Source organism: Temnothorax americanus, unplaced genomic scaffold (genome assembly GCF_048541705.1).
Source record: "Temnothorax americanus isolate GAGA-0224 unplaced genomic scaffold, ASM4854170v1 Scaffold2, whole genome shotgun sequence".
Lineage (NCBI taxonomy): Eukaryota > Metazoa > Arthropoda > Insecta > Hymenoptera > Formicidae > Temnothorax > Temnothorax americanus.
In genome coordinates, this window is record NW_027509338.1 from 3,435,655 (window position 1) to 3,457,246 (window position 21,592).

The window sequence follows — 21,592 nt, forward strand, 5'->3', positions numbered from 1 at the left end:
AAAATCCTAACGACTTTAATGGACTGCTGCGAAACGCGTCGGACTTTTTACAGTTAAATAATTTACATGAATTTGTAAAACTGTTATTCGCTGATTCTTACGCGAAATCAGGGATTGATTTCGCCACGGAAGGAATAATGTGATATCGCGCTTACTCGTAGAAACCGATGGGCTTTCACTGACGTCCGGAAGCGGCAGGTGAACCGGTGGTAATGGCTGCCAGGACCATTGGCACTCGGCCACAGGACTAGCGGTCCGGCATGCCAACAGCACGGACGAGCCCAGTGTCGTTTCCGTGTGCTCCGGGATGTCGACGAACACCACGGCGATCGGCGGCGGTTTCGTTCCCGGCAGTATGTCGTCCATGGACTGGGCCTCCGCTTCGGGAACGACGGTCGACTCCGAGACATTTCCGATATCTCCTATCGTGGTCGTCTCAACAGATTCGTCGGCTATCGGAACACCTAGATATCAAGCGAAAAAGCAGTGATTGTAAATTTGTTTCGCTCGGATTTCAATTTAGTTTTGTCTATAATGAGAAATAATTTATCGATGTGTAGTGTATACTATTTAATTTCCGGCTGCGAAGTCAACGTAGCTACGAGAGAAAACGGGGATTGAAAGAAAGAACTCATTCTGACGCTTCAAAAAAAAATGTGATGCCATTCTCGGAAACGTAACGTAGGTGTTCTTTTCTAATAAAAAGATCATTGACGTTAAATATGTGTTAATGGAGCAAACTGTGTCCCCGCGGGTCGAGCCATGCGTGAAAAATCGAAAGCGCGAGCGGGGAAGTCGACGTCGCGAGGACGCGAAGACGTTAACGCGCGAGGAAGAGCGGATATATGTGGGACACGTCGGGGCAGGAAGCTAACGACAGTCACGTAGACAATCGCCTTGCGTCGCGCGTCTGTCACCATGCGCAGATAGAGAATCAGGGTCGGATCGATAGATCAACTTGGGATTGGGAATCGTTCGTGCCTCCGAAAGCGACCGGCTTCATTTCCGTATTTGCGTGACTATTTGCGGAACTGATGAAACTTTTACGTTGTGCAAGAATCGCTGACGCAGGCGTCGTGCGTCTATTGCGCAGGCAGGCAGGCAGGCAGGCAGCTGCTCGTAGACATGTATTTACGTGTAATATCACGTGAATTAAATTGATTACGATTTGTAATAACAAAGAGAGGTTCGGCGTAGCCAAACCTCTGAAATCGACAAATTTAGAAAAGTATAAATGTCAATATGTGTAAGATCTAAATAATCCCATAATTTTCTGCGAATTTATAATAAAATAGTTAAATTTTTAATATCGTAAAATTTTGATAAAATATAACAATTAATGATCTAATTAATAATATATAACTTGAATCGTATTACTTTGAATCGTATTCTCTAAACTTTTGTAAGAGTAGAAAATAATATTAGTAATCTCTCGAATTGGTGTTTCCAAACTCCAAATTAATCCGAACTGCTAAAATCTTTTGGGGGTTTCTTCAAGCTAACGAGCTCTCAACTAACAATCTCCTTGAAAGAAGAGCGCCCCTGCGACCGATTGCACGCTTTCTACATGGTGGGTATGTAGCGCGTGCACAATTACAATGCCCCGAAGTTGGTCCTTGGTATTGTCGCGTAACGTTCGCCAGCTACGTTAAAGCCGACGACGTCGTCCTCAAGCCGAGCGGAGCTGGTCGCTGACACTGGAAGGTCGTTTCCACTTTACATTGACACACTGATCGTCGGCGCACGGTTTTATAGCGCTACGTGCCGATCGACCTGATTAGACCTGATCGGCTGTCGGAATCCCCGCGCGGATTCCTCTGTCGCAACCAGCCGTTGCACCAATTTCGTAACAGTCGTAATTCCGTGCAATGTTACGTCTTGAATGGACTCTCGGCGGGCACGAATGGAAATTCGCAAGCGGATCGAGATGAAATATTTTTTTAGTATATTATTCTAAATATACATTATTACTAAGAATCATTTCACAATATTTAATGATGTGTTTGTAACATAACAAAGAAAACCATAAAGCAATAAGTTCTTACGGATTTGACAATTTGACTTCCGCTCAGAGGATACTTGATTCTCGCATTTTAAGTTTTATGCTATTTTTAAACTCGTCACAATCATATCTCAAATCAATGTTCCCAAATTAATTCCTAATTTTACCTGGGACGCGCTTTCCACCTCGTCTCGACATTCTTCGCTGACATCTAACTTTCACGCTCGCTTTATAGAACACGGTTTAGCCACCGCGCGCGGAGCCGACCAGGAATTTTCGGGCCGAGGAAGCGTGTAGATCCCACCGAGTTACTGCTAACTTTCTTACGCTTTCTTTGATATAAATATGCGTGTCTTAGCAGAAGGACATTGGTTTGAATGTTACGGACGAAAGATTGGTCACGTTTGACCTTTTTAAAAACCCTTGATGTTCCTTTTTTTGGGGGGTTTGCGCTATTTAGGAGACTATAGAATCGGGAAAACGTGACTAATGACGCGATAATGGGATTTCATCTCGAGACGACTATAAATGAAATAAGAAGCGTAGCCAGGCAGGATCGATCGATCCGGCGAGAAGGAATGTGGATCCGAGAATGTCATAATGAATCTATAATTCTGTAATTAAAAGCGGGTAAGTGACCCATTGATCCATTCGATAACTCGCGAGTGAAGAGTACAACTTTTAAGACCGGTTTGATTTCATCTCCTTTAATCAAATTCGCTTTGTTTTTTTTTTGTGGCATACAATGTAGTCACAAATGGTATAACTATAATCTTACAAAATAAAACTGATAAAGAAACACACAGAGAAATTGATAAAAAAATATAGGTAAATTGAAGACACCTTGATTTACAAGTGTTGATGGATCTACAATTCTGAGTTTCTTGAAAATGGTCACTCTTAAAATTGAATTATTCATTTTTAAACTAGTGCGTATGTATGTGTGTGTTTTGTGCACAAAAATCATTGAAATTTAATTAATAATTATTAAAATGTACTAATTATATATTTCTTTTATTTCAAAGGAGAAAATCTTTAAAACATAACTTTCGATTTCTGTATAGGAGATGTTAATTTTCCTACAGACAATATATTCTTTCCAAAATTACCAATTCAAATGCTTGCGCCATACGGAAGATCGTTTGCGAATGCAAATCATCATCAGCTTATATGAGTCAGAATTGTGCGTGCTTTAAGTAGTTATCTATGCGTAAATTATTCTCTTTGATATTGTTCGATGCGGTTATTTAACTGGCGATAATTATGAAAATTATTAATCATTGCAACGGATGCGCAGTAGCATTAACATATATATGTAACTAACACTCGTTATTTCCTTATTTATGATAATAAACAGCGGTGTAATATTCAGGATGTATAATGATCGAATATGAGATACAAGATATATAATTTGAAATAACAAATGTGTTACGAAAGTGTGTGCAAGATATTGTTACTTTACAGGTATTCTTTCTGCAGACGGTAATCGAAATCGTTATAAAAAGTACGTTACAAAATTATTCTCGTGACGATTGCCTGGAAAAAATTGAAATTTTCACTAAAAATGTGTCGGGGACGAAATTCTTTTTAGTTTTCCTTCCCAACGAGATTTCAACGTCTCGTTATTGTGCAAGCGCATTGCATCATGTCTATCCACCAAGATAAATGCACCTTTCTGATGAGGCCTTCGACTGGTTTAACTATATAAACGAAATTATTCGCGGAAGCATTCTGTTCGTCAAATTTCCTGGGAAGCGTACGAAATGCGTTCCTAGTCCAAACTCGAGAGACTTTACTCGAGATTTATTTAACCGAAGTGTATATAAATTAGCTGTTCTCTTCTTGCGGGAAGTGAAAAATCCTTGACGTCATCACTCTTGCTCTGATACGAACAGGTTTTAATTGACTATTACAGAAATCCTTGTTATCGTGCCGTTCTGATTATGAGCGTAAACTAAAAATAATAATGAGTAATAAAAATACTAATGAGTAATACATTCAGAATGTCTTGTTTGCAAAATGATTTCGATTATATACATTTTTTATTAAATTTATTAGGATTTGAGAGAGAAAGGGACTCTCTTCTTTTTCTTTCCGGTATTTTCGATTTTAACATAAAATAGTACCGGGATAGACTTTCGATTTGGTTTCTCTTCTCTGTAATTAATCCCGGAAATGCGCGCGGCTGATCGCGGCCCTCCGGTTTCCTGCCGATAGATCGACTCACCGCGAATATTAATCGATCGCCGTTACCGGTCAGAAGATCCATCGCCGTCACATTCGTTTCCGCTCACGAGATCATTTTCGCTAGTTACATTTGCATACTATTCACAATTTCTTCACTTGCCATTCAACTGAATATATATGTGCCATCCAGCGGGAATTTAAATCACGGGCATTATCGGTTGTAAATCATTCTACGATATGATCGACTGTTACCAATTCTGCAGAATTTTTGAAACGAGCTTCTCTCTCATTTCCGCTATCTACGTTGCTCTCTTATTTATTTCATTTTTGTTACGCTCATTTTTGTGTCTAATATTTATTAGTTTTGTTATCATTATTAATTCTGGCTTATCGTTTATATTCACGTGATTTTTATTACTTTCTCATTTCGGCGGAATTAGCCCTGAAAATGTGAATTTTCACATTTCCTGGGCTTAATCGGCGTAATCCAATTAATTTTTTTCAACGCTCTAACATAGATATTGTTATTGTAGTATTGTGCTTTTTACGTATAATTCTATTGTCGAACTTGCGACGTTAGGTTTTGTATTTCTTCGCGCATCCTGGGCGGCGTTTGTTGCAGGATAGTAATTAACCGATCTGTCTGCCTCTCTTTCTTTCTGCCTCCCCTCTCCGTCTATCTTCTCACGCACGGCTGACTTCGCGTCGAGGTATGTGCACGTCCGTTTTTTATATTTGCACACGACGGTGACGACGTCGACGCGGACGCCTTGAAACCTGAGAATTCCGTAAACGGCGAGACGCACGCCTGGACGAGCGACGAGCGCGGGAGCCGAGCGGATCGTGTCAAGGATATGCAGGAATGTGCATCCTTCGTCCGCAGGACGTCGGCTGTTATCTTATGCTAATCGCGCGCGGTCGTTCTCGAGGAGATATCACTACGAATTATCGGACTTCTATGATTCCGCGTTTCATTTACTTTTTATCACGCCTAGCCTCCTCAACTTCGTCACCGACGATTATCTAACACGAGAAGAGGAAGTTACCTTCTCCGTCCTCATCAATGCAATTGAAATCAATTCTATCCTGGTGCACCTCCGTGATGTGAATTAAAGCATGAAGAAGGAGAAGGATAAAACGCGATATATTAAAGTCAATGACGATTATATCTGACTGACGATTCAACAATTCAAGCGCGTTAGTCCACGTGAACAAGAGATAATATATGTGTCACCGTATTTCATGTAAATTACACAGCTTTGCATACCAGCATCGTTGATGTAGTACCGTTGATAATATCGTTGATAGTAAAGTGCGATGAGAGAGAGATAGATAGATAGATATAGTTTAATATGCCCGAGCAACTGCTAAAGGGCAAAAAGTAAAATACAAAAATCGAAATACAGAACAATAATAATAACAATAATAATAATAATGCCAAGCATACACAGGCTCACTCTCAGCCTACATGCAACGCAAACATTCAACAAGAACTTATAACTAGCGCAACTTAAAAACTAATTTAAGACTAAATGTAACGAAGACAAAAATAGAGGGAACATGGCATGGGTTACCCGTAAGCGAAGTGGTCACTCGAATTCAGATGAAAATAAGAATAGACGCAGAAGACCTTTGAATGATGCTAAGGAAGATGCTGATGTAATACTGCTAGGAAGTGAGTGCCAAAAATATATGGCGGAAAGCTGGAATGAATTTCTGTACGTGACAGTTCTATGAGCAGGAATATGGAAAGATGAAGTGAAGGAAGCAGCCAAGCGACCGGACCTTCTAAGAGAAGGATCAGGAGAGGTAAACAGTTCACGTAAATATGTAGGAGAAGACAAATGCAAAATACGATACATCTGGCATCCCAGAAAATATAAGCGTCTATTCCTAACAGAAAGCCAACCTGAGAGAGAGAGAGAGAGAGAGAGAGAGAGAGAGAGAGAGAGAGAGAGAGAGAGATTTGATTTGATTTGATTATATTTATGCCCTAGTCGAGACTTTAGGCAAATCTTGATACAATAATATATAAAGACTGCAGAATAATACATAGCAAAAATAAATAAGAATAGAATTAAAATAAAAGAAAAATACAAATAAAACATGAACTATAAAAGAAAGAATATACATACAAAAGGAACATAAACGAACAAGAAGTCTAACAAGAGAGAGACCCGGTATTGAGCATAACTAATTACATTTACTCTCTCACTTATGCGACGACCTGCCCGTGAATCGACCCATAGTTCAATCATAAATGAACAACACAATGAGAGAGGGAGAAGGAGAGAGAGAGAGAGAGAGAGAGAGAGAGAGAGAGAGAGAGAGAGAGAGATCGGCTCAATGAGATTCGATCTACTGACGCGTGACGTTCGACTAATCGGCGCTTACTACTTACACGTTCCCGACGAGCATCCAGGTTACGCGTTGCTCAAGCCTCTCGCATCTGACCGTTGGACAGTCGCAGCAAATTATAAATCGGACAAACCGTGATTTACCTAATTATCCCGCAACGTTTAATTTTTTTCCGCAGAAACGTCGCGCGTGTACGAATCGCTGATGTTGCACGCCGCTATTCCGCAAAGCGTTCACCTTGCAGTTTTTATTGCAGCCTCATTTTAAATATTCTATCTTCGCATATTCCCATTTTTTTCGTATCGATGACTATCGATACGATTCAACTTTTTGCGCGCATAGCTCTGTCTGGTTCGCATAAATAATACCATACCACATTTATTCGAGACAACGGAAGTGCAGCGTGACGCAGACTATGGGTTTGTTTTTCTGTTGCTAAACTTGCAGTCAGTTTCAGCAATAGAAAACAAAGATCCTAAATTTCCCTATTATCTTTGGCGTATCACGAACGCATTTTTTCTTTTATACATAGGATGTCTCCGGAGGGAACGGGAAGAAATCGCGTCGATCGCGTGGAATAATAATCGCAGCCTATTCTTCGCGAGTTTCGGCGCGGCGGCGGGGCTCTCTTGCGTCGCTCCTTTTTCCTCCTCCTCATCCTCCTCATCCTCCTCATTCTCCTCTTTCACCTTCTTCTCGTAAAGCACGCAACGCCGTTGTCTCGGCCGTCGCGCGCTGCCGGCCCCGAAAGAACTGGTTCTCCCTCGGGGAGGGTGGTTAAACCCGGTGCAATGCGTGCATTTAGTGAAACATCGCGCTGGAATGCAAACACGTGTGTGGTAGGCAGGGGGGAGGGTTGGTGGATGTGCCTGGCGTGCATGGGAGCCGTCCGACAGGTGGAGAGAAAGGGAAGGCAGGGGAGGAGAACCGCGCGCGCCGGAATTCGTACGAATTCCTCCCCGGCGCGGCGCGGCGGCGGGATGTGTTTTATGTACGGCGTGGCGTGATGCACCGGCCGACCTATGAGGATGAGGATCGCCTAGGCCTAGGATATCCCGATATGAATACCCGCTGCGTGCTGTATGAGGCAGGATGTAGGACGTACGTGTGTCTCGAGTTGAGTTGCTGGCTGTTATGTTTCCGTCTGTATCGGAACGCGAATTCGTTTGTCTTACGTAATTGCACGGAATGCTCTCGTTACCTCCCAGAACAGCAAGTCACAATAAAGTCAAAATGACGTCAAAATAATGGCAAAATGACCTAAAAATCGTCATTCTAAGCTAACATTAAGACTACATTTGAAATTTTATTTTATATATCAAATTTGTTATTTTATATAATGAATTTGTAGTTTCGTCCCGTTAATAAAATCTCGGCGATGAAGCTATCTCACATTGTCGTCAAATATTAATCCGCGTCATATCGGCAGCGACCGTCTTACGCGGATTGATCTTTGCGAATAAGCGCTCGCCGACGAAGAAATCGCGATGGGCAGCGCCGCGAGAACGGAGCACGTGATGTACCGCGTTTCGCTCTGATTCCGATCGCGTGAAAGATCCCGGCATGATTTCGCCTAGTCGTCGCCTTAGCGTCAGGCGAAAACTGCACGGTCGCCATCGATTTGTTATTCCGCGGCGACACGCGGGACGAAAGTGAATCGATCGGCGTCGGCCTATTCAAACGGAACAATTTTCAAATCGCGCGAGAATTCCATTAAAACTTGACTGATTATAAATGTGCTCGAGTTTTACTTTTATATTTTGTCGTTTATCGCTTTTTATTTGAATAATTCTTTTGACGCATAAATCGGCTATCGATTATTGCCGATCGAGTTTCGACGGCAACGTACTCTCCGTAGAATAAATATTTGTAGTTTGTACTGACAGATATGCATTTCTAGATTGCGAGAAACATTACAAATGTACGTAAGAGTGATTATGTCGCGATTTTAATGAAAGATAGCGCTTCGCAGGAACGAAATGATTTTGAGCGCAACGCATTCCTTCTAAATCGCCCTTTAAATTTCATGCGGCTGTTGGCGCACCGCCTCCGCGTCGCACGTGCGTCTTCCGATGACGTGCTGAACTTGTTAATGAAACGCAATCGCCGCGTCGTGGCGAGCGTAGAAGGAGAAAAGAGATCCCGAAACACACAAATCACGCGCGCGCGAGAGAATCGCCTCGAGCTGGTTTCACTGCCAAGGTGAATCTACTTGCGACGCGTAAAGATAGACTTTAATGCTAGGAAAGGCGATGTCGAGAATCGAAATGCTTTCTCCGTTGCTGCAGATTTTTCGACAAACGATCTTTCACAGGATTTTTAAATTATAAAAGATAAATTGTGAACAGTAATGAAAAGTTAAATAAAAATCTGTGTAGCTTACTTTTCTATTTTATATATTATATTAATGATATACAAAATAGAAATATTATAAAATAAACTTGTGTGTATGTGTATTATTTTAGTTTAACAAATCCACTATCGTTTTCTTCGTTAAGACATGTAACCTTATAAATAAAATTATTACGCGTCGCAAGATATGGCTTGTAGACGTATAGATTTACAGATGTGTGATTATCATTGCTAAACACGATACCATCAATATACCGAGGTAACATGCGATTTTGAATAATGATGAGTAATAGACTGCAGTAATCGAAGGAAAAATTGTAATTTCCATACGAATTACACGATTGCTGAGATATCTACCAGAAACGAGAATGTATGAAGAATGAAGATATACGAAAAATTCGCAAACATAATATCTTTCACGTTTCGCATTGCTTTTTCAGCTTTCAAATGCAACTTTCAAAATTTTGTGGCTTTAAAAAGAACGAGTAATAAGATACACGTCTAAAGCCCCTTGCACAATGCCAGGCAACGGGCAATATAGACACAGAGTTTCCGTCACGTTGGAAATTCTGTGCCTATTGCCTGTTGCCAACCAATCATATAGCATTCGAATTTTTTAGGTTGTAATTAACGATTTTTTGGTTATTTCCTGTTCCTATTGCCTGTTGCCTGGCATTGTGCAAGGGGCTTAAAGGTCGAATAAGGTAGAATAGAATAAATTTCGGCACAATACTTGAATTCCGGATCCGCTTCTGAGAATTCTAATGTTCGAGGCGAATCGAGCAATTACGATCGTGTCGAGATCGTGGGTCCAAACGTCCAACTTCAAATGCCCTCGTAATAGTGATTTCGAATGCAGCCCTTGTACCGTGGTTTAATATTGCTTGGCCCTTGTCGCGGTTAAGGTCTTTGGAGTCGTAAAAGTGATGATGGTTCGCAGCATATTGATTCCGTGTTAAACATGGCGCATTATTTACAGCGTTTATTAGTGTGTTGTTAACCATCGCAGATAATAGCTGATTAGAGGTGAGCGGCTTAAAAAGTATTGTTCAAGGCGTTCCTATGCGCGGACATTGAAATTATATAATCACATCGGAAGGTTACTTGTGAGAAGTTGTGTGTGTGTGTGTGTGTGGGAAAATGTTATACTAACATAAAATGCTTTCTGTTTAAATTACAAAGATAATTGGATTATATTCCGAATATTATTTAAGACTTGTGTGTACCGAGTTTTTACGCGCTTCGTCTTTTATTGCAGACATTATATGCAAGGCATTATTAAATAATGATAATTGTATGATTATAGAGCGCGGAAACGCGAGCGAGATCAGGAAAAAATCAACATGAGCTCAAGTTTTATTATAAACTGTGATTGTCTTTAATATAATAAAAGTACTTTGTTCAATTTTTTAACGACTATTTACATGTATATATATATATATATATATATATATATATATATATATATGTACAATAATTAAGTAAATTTTCACAAAACGCACGAGCGTAAAACGTGTGCCCGGCATCCGGAATCTGAGGATGAGATCCTTCAGAGCGCGACACGCAGAGAACCAACCGATTTCACTGACCACGAAAAAGATTTTTCGATCTTCAGTGCGCGAAAGCAAGAAACACAGGTGAGACTTATTTGCACTTGTGAAGAAGATGTCTTCGAGCGCGAATCGTCGTCTCGATCGAATATTCGAAGATGTTTTCGAACAAAGAGCGACAGCGCGGAAAGGAATTTGCGATGATGAGCGATAAGTTCAATTGGCAAAATTACGAGCGACTGAGCGACTGGCGCGGGAGACCTGAGCTTTCAAGACACTGCTATTTTTTTCTAAAAATATTCTCTATTGTATTGTATCGTAAGGTTTCTTTGTCAATATGTGTGAGTTACAATTTACATACTTTTTTATTATTGACAATTTATGATTTATATATTTACACTTGAAAGGGACCACAATTAATGATCGAAGCGTCGTGACAATTGAACTTAATAAAAGTATAATTTTTGCTAATATTGCGAGACAAGCAAGAGGTGTTTATCACAAGTATGGATATGTTATTGCCTGTGTTCCTTGTGTTTATATATGACACGTGTAATTTCGCTACCAAAGGCCAAAGAATCGAGCAAACCGTTGCTAGTTCAAAATTTATTAGCGTTACATAAAGAACGGATAATTATGAAATTAATTAATGTGATGTCAAACAATATAAAAAAATTTTTTTTAATTTTGTCACAAGTTAAATTTCTAGTTTAATTTATCGTGCTTAAATTAATCTTTATTTTAACAATGATTCGATTTAAAACTTAATCGTAATAAAACAAATTAAGAAGTTGCTACAAACGAAAGATTCTTCTAAATAACCGTGAAATTTTCCTAAAAATGTTGACATACATACATATACATTAAAAAGCGAACAAACTAATCTTAAAGATTGTGGCTCCGGCTTGACGAATGTTCTAATACAATTGTCGTTGCCGAGTGGAAAGAAAATAATTTTCAGGGACTCCGCGCTCGAACGAAAAACAGCGCATCCTGCGTTACATAACGCATTAATCTCCGTCGTGAGTCCCTGTAATCGCTCAATTACGTAAGCAATTTTCGTCGAAGCGATCAATCGACGATGCCTCAAATTTCTGTCATTACATATCTACGATCGATGCATACCCAAGTGGCACGTGTGACGACGAGTCGCATTGTCAATTTACAGCCGCGCGTTTAGAAATAAGTATCGATCGTTCTATCATCTAGGTTTCTATTTTAAGACGGTTCGATCGGCTATTAGAAGCTATATTGAGAGCACCAATTAGAATGCAAATAACCGCTCGTAATTTTCAGGTGATAACGAGCGTTGACAGCATCGCGATTAAAACTATAGAAGTCTATTAAAACAAGTTAAAAGGAAATCAAATTTGAACTCAATTGACTAATTGTACAAACTCAATTTATACCCAACAATTGTAAAAATTAATTTAAAAAAAAAATGGTAAAAATTGAAAATTATGGAAAAAAGTTTTAAGTAAAAACAAGAGAATGTATTATAGCAATAATGACGTAGATGTAAAAGCAATAAACGGCAGACGGCTTTTGCTTTTGATAATAAGCACTTTCTGCTGTTCCCTCCATTTTAGTCACTTTAAGTGTCGATTATTATTTTTTAAAGTAATTTTTAATGAAACTGCACGCGGACGCCTGCGTCATTTTTCGAAGATTAAGTTGTCGAACCGCAGCCCGCGACTAATCTAGCACGATAACTCGGCGATTAATCTAAATTCTATGCGACTGACAGGTGGAAAATCGGCAAATTGTACTTACCACGACAAACGGTGCCGAGGGCCAGCAGGGTGATCCAGGCGGTCATCATTTTGGAGAATGGCCGGTACGTCATCCTTGACAACGGCGGCACATTTATCACTGCGGTTGCGGTGCGACGAGCTGCGGCGACGACGGGACGGAAGCGTCGGCCGTCGCGACGTCGTACGCCGTAGGTCGTGGAGCACGTGTACTGCCGGCACTGCCGCCGAGGCGTTTGCTCGCGTGCGATTTGTACGCGCGACTCGCGACTCGCGACGGCGCGACGACGGCGCATGTAAGAACGTCCCCCTCTTCACGAGAGATATGTACGAGCGTTCTCTAGCTGTGTCCGCCTTCCGCAGTGACTCGGATCTCTATCCGGTTCGCTACCTGAAGACCTGTCAGGTGCTCAACTTCGCCGGTCGGTCGGACGGTACGCGACGACGCTCCCGTTCTCCGATAATCAATCGCCGATCTCGCGAAACGAGTCTTCGGTGGTTGTTCAAACGATTGGCTGCATTGAATGGATAACATTAAGTTCCGTTCGGATCTTTTTGATGCAATATTGCTACAGTATTCTTTAGCGACGTGCGAACTATTCGAATTGGAATTTCTATAATTCGAATGTGAACTATACGAAAATTTTGAATTTTGATCTAGATCGTTCGAATATACGAATTATGTATTTGTTGGCAATTTTATAAAATCATATTTCTCTTTAATAAGCAAAACAGCATGATCGTGTTAATAGGTGCATTTAGGGAGTGCATTCAGTATTACAACTGCTCAATGACCGGCTAAATAGTAGTCAAAAAGTTTATTTCTTTTTTTTTGGTGTGTGACCCTGTCTTTTGTAAGTAAAAGTTTGAACGTATGTAAAAAATAATAAGCTATAAGTACTGATAATAAAATAAACTGCATTTTAATTTCTATGTACGTAATTGAATAATGTTAATGGATGTTATATTAGAGTATCTTGATCATTTATCTAGGATTTTTCGCCTAATTGTTTTAGTTACTGCGACATTTAAAAAAATATATTTTATTAGTTCTATGTTAAATACATATATTTAAATATGTTTTTGCTTTTTACAAATTTATATATTATATAATTAATATTCTTTTTCCACGTGTTATATAAAATATTCTCCTATTATCTACGCGTTAAAATTCAATCTAATAATAATTATATTGTTAATTAAAAATTATATTTCAATGATTCGATTCGATTCGACATCAAAAATCCTTGATTCGCACTTGAAGTTGTATATATTTCATGCACGTAAAGTGCTTTGAAAAATGTCCAAGTTTAATTTTAATAGTAGATTCTTCGATAGATACGAAGATTAATTGTATCTTAAAAAGAAGCTTGAACGGTCTATTCTTTACGATCCTTCAATATTTAATATTAAATGTGATAGTGATTAAATCCATTGCAGTATTATGGGATTCCGGAGCAACACTCACTAATTAAAGACATTAATAAAGCAGTTTATTGTTAAAATTAAGATCAGAGAATTTTGAGACAGCCTGTATAAATAACAAATTCTTATGCGTTTGTTATCAAATAGAAGGCAAGAATGTTTTCGTTTCGTTCCCTTGTCTCTCGCGTACTTCATGTAGATTTTTATTTGATCTATCGTCACGATATTTATGTATATAAACTTTTATATGCGAATAATTTTGTATCAAATGCCTGTTCTATGACAACGCTTTAAAATCGTTCCGTCGAAATAGACTTTTACTCGCGTGATGGCGGTGATTTATGGAGCGATCGATGGAAAGAGGGTCAGTACTGTGCAATGAATACTACTCTAATCCTTGGTGTGCGTAACAAGATTAATTATTCTAAACCCCTTTGCTTTGTTCTATGACTTCACTTTATCGCAAAAGGAGTTGAAAATCTTTCTTTAGTCATAATATATCGTGATAGGTCTTGACATTCTTTCTGTTATTTTATTTAATATTTTATCTACGATATATATATATATACCTTATCTATAAAAAAAAATTAATATTTACATATCGTAATAAAACTCATAAAATTCCATCAAAACAAAAATTGAATTGCAATTAAGATTACAAATTTTATTTATTATTTAAAGTGGCATTTTCCATTCGTTTCCATGTCGCAAAATAATGAAACAATATGTTTTTAAATTAGTTTAAAAATTATGGACTTAATTATACTTTACAATTTGTACGATTCCTCTCCACTACTTTACTGACGAAATGAGGACTGGTATTATTCGCAATTTTATCGTCTATTTATTAGCGTTTAATTAATCGAGATCTCTTAATTCGTTATTTTTTTCAATCTTTGCTGGCAGAAAATACGCTCGATATCTACCGCGTCCGATAAATCTCTAGACAAATGGGATCGCGACGGGTATCGGTAGTAATCGCGTTCTTAATACGGGCGGATCTACTCGAGCGTAAAGTAACATGGCTAATTACTGGGTTGCGCTTCTAATTAGCATATAATGGAACGCAAAGCGATCGTAAACAAGCAATCGTCTAAATATAACAGTTTTAAATAAAGCCGCACTTGCGAGTGTATTTCCTTGAACTTTTCATGGCTAACGGAATGCCAATTAGCCAGGCTGATTCATCGGATTATGGATAGTTCACGAGCGAGGGTGGAATATCAGTTTGCATAAATATCTGTGGAATTCCTTTAAAAAACCGGCCGTTACTTCAGTTCAGATCAGATCGATTTATGTGCATGTGCTTTCTACTTTTCTGTTCTTTCAGAATTATGCGAAAATCTCAAACGATCAAACTCAAACGTGTCATCCAAATTTTTAGATAGAAATAAAATTTTTACACAGAAATTGCCGGGAAATAGTATTTACAATATTGATGTAAACTATTATTTACTGTTGAATAATAATATAATAAAATAATGGTTAAATTATGTTCAAATATTTATTTATTATTAGTACTTCTTTGCAATATAAATATTTCTAAAAATTAATAACTGAAACAAAAATTAACAAAAACTAAAACTAGAAAGGAATAAACGGTATGTTTTATAATTAACCTGCGTTTTTTTTAAAGAACAATTTAATATTTCTCGTAAAAAAATTAAAAAGAAAATTAAGCATCAGTAGGTACTTGTGGAGAGTTTTTTTCCGTGAAGTCAAGTTCTCTAACAAAACGTTCGTATTTTCTCACTCATCCTACTGCATTCAAGTGACGATCGTTTGAGATACGCGCATACATCTGATCGCTCACGCATCTCTATTAACGTAATACTGTCACCATTATCGCGTGCGCATACGAATACCGTGCATTAAACGCCATCCGTTCGTGCGTTTTCCTCAGTCTACTTGACGCAAAAGTATCTCCCGCGTAAATCACGCGCGTAATTGTCAATTCGTGGACGTCAGTCGCAATGTTTACGATATTACCACGCCGTATCATTAATTAATCAATATGATCAACGTATAACGTCTTAATCACAACCGTCCCTTAGATGTTCTGCACTTTTCAATATGTACATCACGTCCCGTCTCAAATTCATTAATCGATTAATCGTGATTTCCTATCCACCAAAATTATTAATTAATTAATTATTGGGACGTCCTTTTAATAATTAATCCTAATATTTAAATACTTTCCTAAAGACCGTTCCAAAATATTTCTATAAAAATTGCTGCAAAGTGTCTTTTATTTCACAAATAAACTTTTCTAACAATAAGATCTATGATATTGTCTTTCTCCTTATTTAATTTCTCTCTCTCTCTCTCTCTCTCTCTCTCTCTCTCTCTCTCTCTCTCTCCTTCGAAAAATAAAAAGAGAGAGGGCCATAAACTGACAATCGTGACAGTTTCATGATTTCACTACTTTCTTCAAAACATTATTACTACAAAATATCGCTTCTAAAAATTTTATGAAATCTCTCCGTACTCTCGACTTTTTTCTACTTCATTTTCATCTTTCTTTACATCGTTCATCGTCTAATCAAATTGACTGGAAACCAATATCACATTATTCGAGTATAATGTTGTATTTTTTATGTTTCCAATATTACTCACTTGTATATTTCTCTCTGGTCCTGGAAAGTACCTCTTCTTTCCTCGATTTCGATCGATTAAAAAGTGAAGATTTTTTGCCAATCTTCAGATTGAAATATTCGTTTTGTCAGGTAATGAATATTAGTATTCGCAGAATATCCGTAGCACTTCCGCGGTTCAAACAGCAGAATGCGGATTTCAAACGATGCAATTGTGGATCTCTCGATCCCGTCGATATCCGAATTACTCATCAATGAGCACACCAGGCGCGACTCCAAAATTTTTAGATTTTATAGATGAAAGAAAACTCATAGAAAACACCCGTCCGTCCGTCTCCCGCCAAAACTCGAGTGTCCTACTACCGAATACAGGTACTAGACGCGGTGCGTCTGTCACGCAAAGTGTCCGCACTATGCGATCGCGTGTAAAACGTATAGACCTCGTGCCAGGTACCCCTTGTCACGCACGGTAAACCTTTCCTACCCGGGAGAGACTCGAGTACTCGGAGACACTCGATTCACTACACGCGTACAAGTATTTGCGGGGGGGGGGGAGAGGGTGCGTGCCGTACCCCGGTCGCGATCGCGAAGCGTTTCGCCCGCGCTTTTCCGCTTCGCGTCGAAATTTTTCCGCGCACCGGGATTTCCGCGGATCACTCGCGGCTCGTCCGCTGGTATATATCGGAGTATACCGGTGCTATTTCTCGCGGGGTGTCCGCCGCGCGCGCGGAGTGTTGTCGCGTATACTCGCGGAGTGGTGCACCGACTACAACTGTATAGGCGGCTCGACGACGGTCATCGCCGACCGCGCGCAACCAGCGCGACTCCGGCCGGCCGCAAGTGGGGGTCCAACGTTACACCGGGGGTACGTGCGTGCCGTGGGGATCCCGAGGGGGGGCCCCTACCTCTATCTGCTGTGACGGCGTCGACGGGGGCCCTACCGAGACTCGTCACCCGTGACTCCACCTCCCACCTGACGGCCCCCACAGATAACCTCCGCCGAAGGGTATACCTCCTCGTGAAAGACGAGCCGCGATAAGGTGTATATCCGCCCGGCGAGGAATTCCTAAAGCGGAGTTCGTTCACGATGCTCCTCTCTTCAATTCATTAAACGGTTTTTACGAGACACGAGTATTTGAGACAGATTGCTTTAACGACTTGCTCGTTGCGTGTTTCGAAAAAAACGTCGTACAACCAGAGAAGATAACATAATACCTAAATTGGAGTATAAGAGAACGGATAAATGTTTTACACATAGTAGATACCTATCGATTAAGATTTAATAGAATATTCGATAAAAATATAATTAGAATAATTTTGATATATGGAAGAATTTACTAAATGTTAGAGTACAAATAATATTTGAAGAAGGATAAATGAGGAAATAAAAAATAAGACCCCCATTAAGGTAGTTCGATGATGAACAACTTTTGCCAAAAGTGATAGGTTTTATTTTTTTATTGAAAGAAGGAACTCTCCTAAATCGATTAAGCCCAGAAAAAAGATAATTCACCGTACCGTTCTCAAGATATTTAATTTTAAAATTAGGTGATTTTAATGATTTTAACATTGGTCTAATATAGGAAAAGAGGTTATTTTCCTATGAATAACACGAGTTTGCGAAAAATCTTTTGCCAAAAATATCTGAACAATATATATCGATGGAAAGAGGACATTGTGAGGAAGCTTATAGTTGAAGGTGAACACGATCCACCGTACAGTTTTTTTTTTAATTAATAATTAAAGTTGAAAACTAGTCAAGCGACGCTTTAACACACACTTTATTTAATCTATTTCAGGCAAAATATTATTCTAAAACGACGTAAAAATTATTTACTAAATAATCTCTTTACGTCGTTACGAAGCTTTGCGATGCGTTATTCTATTTTTTCATAATCATAAAAATAAAAAAATTATAAACATTGTTTTGACTTCGGCCTTTCATCATCGAACTACCTTAAATTTACATTTTTTATATTTACAATAAAGAAGTTACATTTCTGAAAATAGCTGAAATCCCATATTTCAATTTTATGGTATGAAGCTATTCAAAAGTTAGTTTGATTTTTCTGTTCTTATTTCTAATATGATCGAATGATTTCAATATTACTAAACTGACACTTGATTTTACATTCAAATGCATCTTAGATATTTTATTGTACGCTAGCGACCATGATTTTTGTCCGAGTGTTGATGAATTTTCGGAATTAATTAAAACATTGAGATGCGCGAGACGATTTTTCTCAATCAGTTTCAAGAGACAGAGATATTTAGCTTGTTCTAATAGTCCGAGGCACGCACCCGGAAACGGGTAACGTGCTGACATAGATCGGATCTTGCCTTCGACTATGCGAAAAACTGTGAAAAAAAAAAAAAAACTATCGCGCATAACAGGATGCGCCGGAGTCCGGACACGTATATCTCTCGATCGAAATGGACAGCGTCGATATGGCATTGCTTACCGCAAGACGATAATGTTCATCCCCGCAAGGCACGATGAACAATAATGTGCATTCGCCATCGCGGAATCGTCGAGGCAGTAACGGAACTTTTATTACGACGCCGCGCCGAGTGCCGATCGAATAATAACGCAATCTCGAAAGAAAATGCGCGACGCGCTCGAATCGTTCACTTAATCGTTTCATTTTTATCGGCTCATCAAAAATTGCTTGCGGATAGTATTTTTAGATGACCTATACAATGAGTCTTTATATCGTGATGAGAAATAGCGACTCGATACCGGAAACGAAAGACATTACGAGCGAGATGATCAGAAAAATCATTAATAAATGTCGCGGTTAAACTTATACAGTAAAAAACTGTAATTTGAACAATCCATTATAGCAAGGAAGAATTGTAAATGGCGCTCTCGATCAAATTGTACGTTATATTAATAATTTTTATGCGATTAGGCAATCGAGACGATAAACGCGCCGAATGTTTGATCGATCGTAAACGGTAGGCGTCCATTTTTAACGTGAAACGTGGGACACGCCAGGTGCGGTCTCCAATAAAAATTGTAGAAAGAAAGAGAAACGCGCGCGTGTCTCTAATCAGCGTTCGGGGACGCAGACTCCTAAGTAGCTCGACTTGGGCCGTCGCCAAGTTCGCACGAAATTCTTCGGCGTACAAGTTCAAGGCTCTCGGGGCGGCACGGATACCCTCAAGGTCACCGTGTGTGCAAATACCGTGATATTATGGTCGCGCAAGTGCGGCGGCTTTCTCATTGTCGGTCGTGTTCGGACGGGATCTGACATAAGTGCGCGCCCGCCCGTCAAAGTATTCCCGAGGGACTCGATCGACGCGCGCGCGCTATATAATCATCAATCGGCCTAATAGCGCCCGGCCCGAGAGATCCAACGCAATTCTCTCGCATCCTCCTCCGCTGCGAGACGAGAAAGAGAGAATTCCTTCGTTCCCCTCTCCCCCCCCCCACCCCTTCTTCCCGTCTCAGTTGCCGGAATTACTCAATGGAAATAACGGAATTAGTCATCGGGCGTGACTGTGAATCACGGCGGCGCCCAAATTTTCTGTCATGATCGCAGGTAGAAAATACCTTCCGTGATGGGAGAGATCCTTGAGAAGTTGGACCGTCTATTGAAATCGATTTATATGAGTGAGCACGTCGAACTTTGCCGCCAAGAAAATTTAATAACGAAACAATTGATATTGTTACGGAAAAATAATTATTTCGTTTGAAACGTGTGATGCTCTTGCAACACGAATGCGCTCGCCAGATAAAAAAAATACGTTCACTATTAATTTACATTTATATTGCACGAGATAATAATTTAAATGAAGAAAAAAAGAATCAAGAGACACGGTAGTGCGTGTCTCGCGTCAAGTATACGCGAATAAGCGAGACCGCATTGCACCGTGGGTCTTTTACGCGACGCGACGAGTTGCGAGTACTTACCTGAGTTCGAGGCGTTCCATTACGTGAAAAAGCGTAAAAAATATGTTATCAAATTATTTATAAACGTATAAATATTGTTTCACATGTTTAAAAAAAAATGTACCAGCTGTGCGTGTTTATTCTTAGCACACGTTTCACACAAACACGTTGATAACGATGACAAGTGGAACAGAGTCTGTGCAAATCGAAGGTTGAGAGCTAATCGCCGCAGTGGAAAAAAAAATTTAAGCTTTTGTGTCTTGTTAATCGTCCAGCGGATACACGCGACCCGGAACATGAATATTTCTAATTCCACGTAATCGTTCGTCGTGTATAAACAAGGCAGGCGTAATCAAGGTATGTTTAGTGTGTGTCGCATTAGTAACAACGCAACTATTTGATGCCGCTTGTTATTCGAATTGTTTTATAATTTATTCCGAACGGAACGGAAGGCCGGCGCGCGTACGTTGCAACCAGTGTGGAGCATCGTGCGTACAATGAGCGTGATAAGGTAGCCGGGAGTATCGATCGTCGCTATGGTAATTATGCGGGCCAAACCCTTCGCGGTGGTACCACCGTGTACCATTTTAACCCACTGTTTAACGATTCGCCGTTTAACATTCCGCGAAACACCGATAAACATTGACAGACCGAATTGTCGCAGATATTAGTCTCTTTGAGGCTAAATAAAAGGCGGTTTTCGATAAACAGCCTCTGGTCTATCGTGCGAGTTCGTGAATTTTCGCTTGCCGTAATTTTATCAAGTTATAAATTAAGTTATAAAACAAAATAATTGTTATTTAAAAGAGAGTGATATATCCTATGTGCATAATTTAAAGTATAGGTTTCTTTTAGCAACCTGCAAGAGACGGTGGATCTTACCGATTTATACAACCATATAGATACGAAAAGTTCTTCGCGAACAATAAGCGCGTACAATTCAATGTAAAATCAAGATAATAAACTGCCATAAAATTTATCATGATTTGAGCAGGAGAATATAAAACTTCCGCATCTGTATGTTTCGTTTTTAAATTGATAAGTCCATTTTCTCTCGCGGTTTTTTGAAAAATCTCTTTATTTATTAAAATATATATAACGTAAAGCTATAATAGTTAAAAAAAAATTGTATATACAGATAAATAGACTATATCTAGATATTATCGCGGCATAGAAGCCGCAATGGTTATACGCTCATAATTATGTAGTTTGAGGCAACATATCGATATACGCGTTTAATTCACTTCCTTCATCGAATTGACGAGATGCAACTGCGGGGAACGCAAGTTATCGGTATAGAAAAGAAACTCGATTCGCCAATCCGAGATGAGTAATAATTATTCGTCGTCGCTTATCTGCGAATTGACGCCGGGGCAGAATATTCGCGTCTAATAAAGCTGTCGATTCCACGTAAGATTGTATTTCTTCGCGGCGCGATAATGACGCATTATTAAACGATGATGAGTTGGAACGCGGCT

General features: G+C 39.4%; 1 protein-coding gene across 1 annotated transcript in view; it reads right to left on the bottom strand.

Annotated features, from left to right (window-relative positions):
• Positions 1–16,993, bottom strand: part of LOC143896852 (uncharacterized) — a 28,448-nt gene extending 11,455 nt beyond the window's left edge. The window contains exons 1-3 of the mRNA XM_077404956.1: positions 16,242–16,993; positions 12,223–12,715; positions 156–464 (exon numbers count right to left, since the gene is read on the bottom strand). Of these exons, the coding sequence (XP_077261082.1) occupies positions 156–464; positions 12,223–12,496 (583 nt within the window). The 5' untranslated portion in view covers positions 12,497–12,715; positions 16,242–16,993. The remainder of the gene's footprint in view (positions 1–155; positions 465–12,222; positions 12,716–16,241) is intronic.
• Between the last annotated feature and the right edge of the window lie 4,599 nt (positions 16,994–21,592).